A 10,469-nucleotide genomic window follows, 5' to 3' on the forward strand; every position below is an offset into this window, starting at 1 on the left:
TTTTATCAGAACTTCCTGAATTTTTATCTACTCTGGTTTTAAATTATGACAGAATTGTTCTTTGTGGCGATTTTAATATTGACCCCACCAATGTTAATGCAACTGACTTTTTAAATATGGCCACTTCTTTTAACTTCAAACAACATGTCAAAGGGAAAACACATAACCGTGGACTTGGTTTTTACCCTGGGTGTCAGCATTTCCTCGGTGGAATTAGTGGACATGACCATATCTGACCACAGATGTTCTGTTTTTAGCTGCGATTCTCCTGTTACTCATGCCGCCTCACCAAGCTCCGTGTGTTCTCGCATCTTTAATGAACAAAGTGTTTCAAATTTTGCGCATTCTTTCAGAGCCAAAGCCAACACCTGTCTGATTCCAACACCAACAATCTGGTCGATCACTTCAATCATATCTGCTTGTCGTCACTAAATATTACTGCTCCTCTAAAGGTTAGGCCTACTTCTAAAGCTAGTAAGCAACCATGGATAAATGACAGCATTCGCAGCCTAAAAAGGGAATGCAGGAAAGCAGAGGAAAAAATCCAGTCTCCAAGTCCATTACCTCAGTCGGAAGGATTTATTAATTAACTACAATAACATGGTTAAGGATGCAAGAACACACTATTTTTCTGAACTCATTACTACACATAAACACAATCCCAGGTTTCTGTTTAAGACTGTGGATCAGCTGGTAGACCCAACCCCTCCTTGTGCCTCAGCTGGAAGTAATGATGACTGTGAATTGTTTTTATCTTATTTTACCAATAAGGTGGTGTCAATCAGAGCCTCTATTACCCCCACGGCCTCTTACTCAGAGGTCCCTCACCAGCAACAAGAGAGTTTTAACCAGTTTTATCCCATCGACTTGTCTGAGCTTTTAAAAACAGTATCACAAATGAGAGTGTCCTCCAGCCCACTTGATGTAATACCTACAAAGTTTGTACTGAAAGTAATGGATTCTGTTGGGCCCCATTTGATCTCTGTTTTTAACAGCTCCCTATCTACTGGTTGTGTCCCTCATTATTTTAAAACGGCTTGCGTGAACCCACTTTTAAAGAAACCTGGTTTAGATCCCTGCCTCCCACAAAATGTTAGACCAATTTCAAAACTGCCTTTTATTGCAAAGATTCTAGAAAGAATTGTGTCCAAACAGCTGCTCACTGTACTGGAAAATAACAAATTATTTGAAAAGTTTCAGTCTGGTTTCAGGAAGTACCACAGCACTGAGACTGCCCTGCTTAAGGTCACCAATGACCTTTTAATGTCTGCTGATGAAGGTATGTGCTCAGTCCTGGTACTCCTGGACCTTAGTGCTGCTTTTGACACCATTGATCACAACATCATGACTGAGGCACTGGGTGGGGATCTCTGGTATGGCCCTAGAATGGTTTTCATCCTACCCGTCAAATACGAAGTTTTGCGTGTCTGTAAACAACTATGTCTCTTCGTTCTGTCCAGTTAAATATGGTGTGCCTCAGGGGTCGGTCTTAGGACCCATTTTGTTTTCCTTGTATCTGCTTCCCCTTGGACATATTATCCATAAACATGGCATTTCTTTTCATATTTATGCTGATGACACACAAATGTACTTGCCCATCAGATCCACAGACCCTGGAATGCTGAGTTTACTTACTGACTGCCTTTGTGAAGTTAAAAAATGGATGTCAAATAATTTCCTCCAGCTGAACTCAAAAACAAAACAGAAATCCTGGTCATCGGGTCCCAGTAGATGGCAAAACAAATACTGCCATCTGCTGGTTCCCTAGTAAATCACATTAAGCCTGTGGCAAAGAACCTTGGTTTCTGGTTTGATAGTAATTTAAATTTCAAGCAGCACACCACAAAGCTTGTTCAATCATGTTTTTATCAACTTAGAAATATAGCAAGAATTCCATCTATATTAACTGTTAAGGACACTGAGACCATTTTACACGCCTTCATCTCATCACGCCTGGATTATTGCATCAGCCTTTTCACTTGTTTAACCCAAAAATCTACTGATCGACTCCAGACTGCCCAGAACTCAGCTGCCAGGCTTTTAACCAGAACAAAGAAAGACTGTGGCAATATTCTCACAAATATTCTTTTGAAAAAATAATTATATTAAAATATTGTTATACATTAAGTGGCTGCTTTTGTACTTCACAAATTGACTGCTGTGTTAATGTGAAATGACATGTAGACAGCACAGTTGTTAAGCAAGTCTGAATGTTTGTGTTATTTGTTGTTGCGGATTAATAACATTTTATCATATACAGCTCCTTGGCTGAATATACAGTAGTGTTTATGTAATGTTTTGGATCATGTTGAAATGGAAGAACTGAGCATTAACTGGGAGGGGTACCTTATGGAAACCATTTCACCTGAGCCTAAACAGTTAGCATTATCAGAACAGTTAGACATGATGTCATATTGTGTTTCAGCAACTTTAAACAAAATAAAAAAATCAGACAATCGTAGTTAGTTAATTAGAGGTAATATTGCTTTGATATAGACAAAATATTTTCTTTCCCTTCTACAGATGCTGTGTGATAAAGCAGTTTCCAAATCCCATAGTGTCTGCAGTTGCAGAAAATGCAACGAGTCCTACACAAAGATAACCAACCCTCCACTTGAAGGATAAGGATTGTGACATTTTTTCTGTTTCAGTTTGGTTCCACCATTTGTACTGTATGCTTGTGACGAAGTACCTTCACAACAGTTGAGTAAGCGCTTGGGCTGCCATACCAATGAGCCTGGCTCTTTGGCGTTGCTGTCAAAGTTGCATGTTTGGTACCATGTAGACATGTGTTTGAATCTGGGTAGGGTGACTGCTCTCGCCTTTTGCCGCATATGGTGTCAGAAGTGGGATGGCTTGCCCAGTGTCCGAACTGTATGAGGGACCCCCATGGGTAACATTAATAATGGGATGTGTATAGTGAGTTTTTCAGTAATACTGGTCATATGTCATCATTTTACTGATTTTATTTTACTTGAAGGTGTTTTAGTCAAGATGTGATACATGCTGCTGTACCTTTTAATGTACAGGAATTTATTTTTTTACTGATTTTTATTATGCAAGGTATTTTTAACGCATTAATAATGAATTATTCTCATACTGAATAGTTTCATAAAGCAGCTTCCCAATATATTAATAGTGGCTCTTGGAGTATACAAGAAATAAATTACTAAAAGCTGATATGCTACTAAAAATGTTCAGGGAAGACATTTATGTGAAGTTTAAAATATATTTAAACTGTTCTTCAAGTACAGGACAAAAGGGCATTTTAAGTTAAATTTAAAGAAGTATATTTAAATTACAATAAAGGTAGTTAAAGTGGTTCCATCTTAACACAACTAAGTATATTCAAATATATTGCAATTATCTTAAAGTTGAGTTTAAGTATTTCTAAAAGGACACTTATCATAATTTAAGTTGTTCCAAAATAAACATTTAATATACACTTAGTATAGTACAATTAAAATGTGATAAGTGCAACCAAAAAAAGTGCTACTTAAGTATATTTCTTTTTCACCTACATTAATTTATATTAAAAAAATACCATTAAAGTTTATGTAGCCCAATGCTGGGCATACAAGAAAAAAAGAAATCAAGTGAAAAATACATGGTGACACTTTTTCAAGTATGGTTTAAATCCCACGACCAGCTGGGAAATTATGTGCACAGAAGGTGAACGACACCTCACCCTCTGTGGACAGCTAGCATTTTAGTGTGAAGCTGCTCAGTGGCCAACATCAGATCACTGTGGTTATAGTGGGCAGCTCCCCAATGTGCCGTTGGGCATAGTCATTTGTGTGTGTGTGTGTGTGTGTGTGTGTGTGTGTGTTGTCCTGTGGGCAGCATGTTTAATGTGTGATAGGTGTGTGACAGGTATGTGCTTGGGGCAGGTCACAGGGGAAACTCCGCTGGGAAATAGTAAAAGGTTAGATCATTCTTTATCCCTCCCCGTCTTCTTTCTCTCCCTCTTTTTTTACCATCCTTCACTCAAAGCTCATGGTAAACACATCCCCTCCCTAACTTCCTTCTTTCTTCTATTCCTCTCACTGACTTCCAGGAAATCAGAAGAATTCAAGTGTTTATTATTTATTTAAGATGTATATCATATTTTTTTGGTATTACGACTCATCCATCATAGATCGCCAGGGTGTGCTATATGCGTGTGTATCTATAGTTTAAGACCTGTCATATCTAATTCATCATAGATCTTGTGTGTGTGTGTTCATGTTCGAGTGTGCATATGTGCTATGTGTGTGGGTCTATAGTTTATGAGCTGTCATATCTCATCCATCATAGATTTCTGGAGTGCTTGTGTGCATGTGAGTCTGTGCATGAGTTTGCGTTTGTGTGTGTGAGAGAGCATACTGTCATACCAGAAAATGACCCTAATTTAGGAGCTGTCATGTCTCCTCCATCGTAGATCTCCAAAGAGTCCCAGTTGTGCTCAGTAGCAAACGTCATCACTTGGATCTAAATAGCAAAAAATAAAAATAAATAAACATAATAGCCTCCAAGTTTATGTGCATCTCCCATAATGAGTGTTTATACATTATATTTAGTGTATATGTAAACATATCTGTACCTGTATCCCAGCCCCTTCACTGACATGGATCCTCCACAGACAGTTGAGACTGTTTGGGTAGGGTTCAGGATAGCCAGGAGACAGTATTGTACCGCGACGTTCAGTCAAATTGCCACTGCAGGGAACTAGAATAAAGACATAAAATATGGATATCTTGGCAAAGTTTATTAACTAAATAGCTAACAAATAGGACAGGTTGTTGGAATATGGCTCTGCATTCCCAGGGACAATATGGTGTTCAAATTAACACTACAGGGAGCCGGAGAGAGAAAATATGATAACTAACATTATTTATGGTATAAACTGAGGTGACAGTTGAAGCTGCTTGCAAAAGGCTTGCTCTAAGCAGAGAGAGATTTCACTCAGGCATACATTTAGTTTGTTAGAATTAATGTCAAAATCCCAACTCATACAGTACTGGATGATTCACAGGAAAAACAAATTTCTTTGTTTTGGAGCTGCATATGTTAGCTGGTTAGCTTTGACAAACCTATACAGGTTGGTGTTGTTGCATTCCACTGGGCAAGGGCACCTGGCACAGCCTGGCACCGCATAGCACTGGATCCTTTCAGTAGATATCCTGGACTGCACTCAAACCGAACCACAGAACCAGCTGAGAACTCTGAACCGATCCGCCTGCCGTACCGAGGCTCTGGCACTGAACTGCACTGACTGTCACTAGTGCGAGGCACAGCTTCAATGATGACGGTAATTAAATCATTTGAGAAGAAGGAAGAGAGAAAAAAAATTAAATATAGTTATTAGTAAGTAGAATGGCTCTGATAAAAGAGGGCAAAAGATAGATAAAAAGACAGAGTTACCTTGGTAGACAAAGTGGAAACCTCTAGCTGACTGGCCACTCTTAGCATTGAACCGCAGCATGATTTGATTGGAAGTTGCCAATGGCAGTGTCTCTCCTGGGACAAAAAATTTCACACACACACAGAAAAATGATTAAAATTAATTCAAAATTAATGTTAATGTTAATGCAAACAAAAAAACTTAATGTTCTCTCCTGAAAACACAGCACTTTTTGTTTTTCAAAAATACAGCTCCATATGAACACACATGAACACACACAAACATACACAGCCTGTTTGTTTCTACAGCACCCATAACCACTTAGCAGGAATTCTCCTTCCTTTTTGCCTTGTGGCAAAATGTGATCCTCACAATAATAAGAACGTAAGAACAAACACACACATACACACCGACTCCCAGGCAGATATATATGCACACACATACACGAGCAAATGAAATAACAGTGATAAATGAGGAAAACATGGTCCGGTGTGGCTGACATTTAGAACCATCATTAACTGAGCCGGGATGTGTGTGTATGTGTAAGTTCAGTATGCATGTATGTGTGTTAATATGTTTGTGTGTCAGGATAATCAGTCAGTTAGCTGGAACAATGTGCTACAAAGCTGTTTGCCTGTGTGTGTGTGTGTGTGTGTATTCGTGCATGTGTCATAGGGTAATGATGCGCCTAATATTATTTTGTAAAGCCTTGTGTGTTTGTTTCATTCTTTGCTGCCAGTTTTAGCCAAAAGGGGAATTTCAAACCAAAATTAACATTAAGGAATAAACCACCCATTCTATATTATATAAACTGGCCTCTTTTCTTTGAACTAAGATGAATAGTAGTTGAATTGCATAATGTGCAGCTACATTTAGCTAAACAAAAACTGTCACATCCTCCTTGTTAATGTTATGTAGAAATAAGCTCACTGATCCACTCAATGAATGAAGGTACAAAAAGCATAGCAAAAGCAAAAATGTAAATCTAATGTAAAACTAATGTTTTACCATCAAATTCTACAGTATGTTAATATTGGAAAGATATTTTTATTGGCAGTTCCGGTCTTATGCTTTATTAAACTGCTTAATTTTGGCCAGTCGTGACAGTGCAAGCATGCAACTGAATAAACATTACAGAGAAAATATTTTAAAAGCCCTGATTTTTATAGAAAGAAACTAAATGTCAATTCCAGTGGGGTTCCCTTGCAGCATGCCCCGTGGCCATTACGCACAACAGAAGAACACGAAACTCTGAGGCAATGAGAGCACATTTTGCCAACAACTATGTTAATCAATATTTCTTCATACTACATCTACATCGATTTTGCCTGAGCTTTCAATTTCCATCCATGCTGACTGTGTTCCTGTGTAGTGACTCAAAATGTTGCAGAGCTGGGATGACTAAAAGTTGGAGGATAAGGAAACCCATGGAGGATTGTGCTAAGAAGTATCACTGTTACTTTATATTGTATGGCCCCAGTGAGATGCTTTCCACTGCTGATTTCTTCTTGTGAAGATAACCCAAAATGGATTTTCACCAAATACATCACTGTCAAATAAATTGTGATAACGACCACTGCTGCTGTGTTCTACAGCCCCCAAGAGCTGCTTTCTTACAGACTATTTCATTATTTTCCTCTTTCAAAGATGTGCACACAAGCACAAAAAAGGGAAAACACAGAAAAAAAATTTAAACATTAGAACTAAATGGCAGCTTTTCAAAAATATAATGTCATGAGTCCCAATAAGTCAACTCTCAATGATGGAAAAAAACAAGCAAACAACATCCAAAGGCATTCCTTTAGCTGTCAGCCAATAGGAGACTCACCTGAATGTGACCCAGCAAGGGAGCTGAGCAACCGAGCATTCTCATTGGCTCCATCAAACAGCTCCACTGAGTCATTCATCGCTGTCTGGAAAACAGCAAACTGACCAAACACCACTGAAGAAGATGAACAGGCAAGAAAAAAAAAAATTGTCAGAAATTAATTAGGTTACAAATTAGCTTTTGTGTGTTTCGTTTACGACATGTGGTGTGTTAATTTATGTACTTACCAAACTGTGTGGACACAGTGATGTAGTAGGAGCAAGTCTGTCTTGTAGTGTAGTTTAGAGGATAGTTTGGAGACAAGACAACTCCTTCAGATCCACCATACTGTCCTCCACATGGAGCTACAGAAATACAAATTTTTTCATTTAAAAGTGCTTAAATAATATTCACATATTTTACACCTTTCTGCACATTTAAGCCATGTTTTAGGTACTAGGTTTTGTACAGTGTGTATTTTCCAAAGTGAGAGGGGACCAGATTCACAAAGCCTTTTGCAACTTGCTTAAAAGTCATTTTGTTGCATGTTACCTGTCAAACAGACCAAACCTGTAAGGTTTAATTAAAAAAAAAGATTTATATACAAAATTAAAAAAATTAAAAAGATTTTGATAAAAACGAGAAAATTAACACAATATCTGAACATTTAATAACCAAAAACGTTCAAATTTAAGTCTGATGCTCACTGAGTTACTAATGCACTTTGGTGATTGCATAAGTTTGTGCATGTGGCTGCATTTACTGATTCTAAGGAACCGTCAGCGGTCTCATTCCAGAGCTGGTTCGATACGGAAATGACAACAGAGCATCTGCCGATACCAAACTAAAATCAATGAATTGAATTAATGATTAAATTGATTTAATTTTAATAATCCATTGATACACAAGTTATACATGGGTTTGTCTTGTGAAAAGAGCCATGACTGAGGTCTCAAGTCCTTTGCCATGTAGCATTTTACTGTCTCATCCTTGCAGCCCAGAGACCTTGCAGATCTGATGTCATGAAGGTGAGCACTACAGACACATAACAATCCCTAATTGTTGGAACAAATATTTTTTTTTGTCATTAATAAGTGTTGATTGAATTTTCAGATACTTAATAAACAGTTTTTTTTGTATACCAATACCGCTGCTCATGCTCCGCAGGCATTTTTTGTTTCCTTTGAAGCTTTTACAAAGCCTTCAATAAAGTAAGATCACCACTGTAATTTCCTGAGTGATACATGCTGAAATGTTTCTCAGCTGCAGGTTTAGTAAATGTTTTTGAATCCTGTTATCTTGTGACCTTACTGATCTAAGACAAATCCATCTCCGATCTGCACCTTTTGAGTGCTCCTCACAAAATGCATCTCTAAAAGACCACCCCAGTCACTTACTGAGTAATAACCTATTGCCTTTGCAAACCACATGGTAATTTTACACAGACTATAAGCACAAATTGAGTGAAAGGCACAGGAGAATATTGCAATGTGCTTTCACGTACATACTGTAAATGTGGCTCGCAGGGAGACATGATTGTTAGATTGAGCTTGCGTTATGCAAAACCTAGACTTGCTTAGGTACGCTTGGAAAGGAATTCTTTTGTTGAGTGGCTCAGTAGTAAATACTGTCACCTTAGTGCCAACCAATGAATAGTAAAGATTAGGTGAACTGAAAAATTAATAACTTATACATCATAATAAATTGTCTATTGAAATGAATGTGAGTGTAAATCTGTCTATATGCATGACAGACTGGCAACCTGTACAGGGAGTACACTGACCCTAACCTAGTGTATGCTGGGAACTCCCCACACTCTGAATAGTATGAATAGACATAGAGAAAGGATATATGTAGCAGCTATATACAGTGAATTCTGACAGTGACACATTTTGTTACTCCATATGTGTACACAGCATATTGAATTTAAAAATGAAAAAATGACTACGACGTTTAACTGCCGACATTCATCTTATACTTGAGAGTGTTTACATTCACATAATCCAACGAGGGTTAAAGTCAAGGGCAACTGGACTTGGTTGAAGATACTGGAAGACGTTTCAGTTCTGACTAACTGGTAGGGAAACTCAGCTATTTAACCTCAGTGGGGTCGTTTGCCAGGATCGTCGATACTGCTGGTTCGTTAGTGTTCCTGGTTGTTGTATTGACAGTCATTACGGTCGTTAGGACTACCCGTGGCCAAGACTGAACGACCATCGTTGGCATCTTCACCTGAGGCCAAACCTGAGGCCAATAGCATTTCTACCATCTTAGCTCCTTTGGTGGGAAACACGCCTCACCACATCCAAAACTTTGTAAACAAAGCTCGAGGACTAAAACTCGACCCAGATGAAACCATGGTATCCTATGACGTGACTTCTTTGTTCACCTGCATCCACACCATAGAAGCAGTAGAAACCTTAAGGAAACGGCTAACACAAGACAACACCCTGGACAACAGAACCAGCCTCAGCCCTGACCAGATCTGTAAATTACTCGACCTCTGTCTAAACACCACCTATTTCCAGTACAACGGAGGATTCTACAGACAGAAGCATGGCTGTGCCATGGGCTCACCGGTATCCCCGATTGTGGCAAACATAACAACAAACAACAGAAATGGAGAACAAAGCCCTCAACTCCTTCAGAGGAACAGCACCAAGCCACTGGTACAGATATATGGACGACGCCTGGGTCAAAATTAAAAGCCAGGATGTGCAAGCCTTCACAGAACACATCAACTCTGTGGACAGTAACATCAAGTTCACTTGAGAAGATGTTCAAACAACAGTTTGGCCTTCCACGACTGCGCGGTACACATTGAAGAGGACAGGAGCCTGCAAATTGGTGTTTACAGAAAACCCACACACACAGACCAGTACCTACTCTTCGATTCCCACCACCCACTGGAGCACAAGCTAGGGGTCATGAGAACACTGCACCACAGAGCGGAAAACATACCAACAAGCGCCCAAGCCAGAGAGAAGGAACAGAACCACCTGAAGGGGGCACTTACAGCCTGTGGATACCCTAAATGGACCTTTGTGAAGACAGCCACAAGATCCAAGAAGAACAAAACTACAGGGGATGAAGAAAAGAAGGTCAAACACAACAACATTGTGATTCCATACGTGTCTGGAGTATCAGAGAAACTCAGGAGGATTTTCAACAAACACAACATCCCTGTGTTTTTTAAACCCAAGAACACACTAAGACAGATACTGGTACACCCCAAAGACCGCACACCCAAACACAAGAAAAGCAATCTAGTGTATGCGG

The 10,469-nt window shown here is 39.0% G+C and overlaps 1 protein-coding gene across 1 annotated transcript; it reads right to left on the reverse strand.

The window, feature by feature from the left end:
- Positions 1-4,156: 4,156 nt before the first annotated feature.
- LOC123969050 (CUB and sushi domain-containing protein 1-like) lies at positions 4,157-7,551 on the reverse strand. The gene is made up of 6 exons (XM_046046160.1): positions 7,439-7,551; positions 7,212-7,325; positions 5,404-5,499; positions 5,073-5,276; positions 4,583-4,707; positions 4,157-4,470 (listed from the first exon to the last, which is right to left on the reverse strand). Exons 2-6 carry the CDS (start codon positions 7,288-7,290, stop codon positions 4,291-4,293), a joined length of 684 nt encoding a protein of 227 aa, XP_045902116.1. The 5' UTR covers positions 7,291-7,325; positions 7,439-7,551; the 3' UTR covers positions 4,157-4,290.
- Positions 7,552-10,469: the final 2,918 nt, after the last annotated feature.

This window comes from Micropterus dolomieu, linkage group LG03, assembly GCF_021292245.1.
Source record: "Micropterus dolomieu isolate WLL.071019.BEF.003 ecotype Adirondacks linkage group LG03, ASM2129224v1, whole genome shotgun sequence".
Lineage (NCBI taxonomy): Eukaryota > Metazoa > Chordata > Actinopteri > Centrarchiformes > Centrarchidae > Micropterus > Micropterus dolomieu.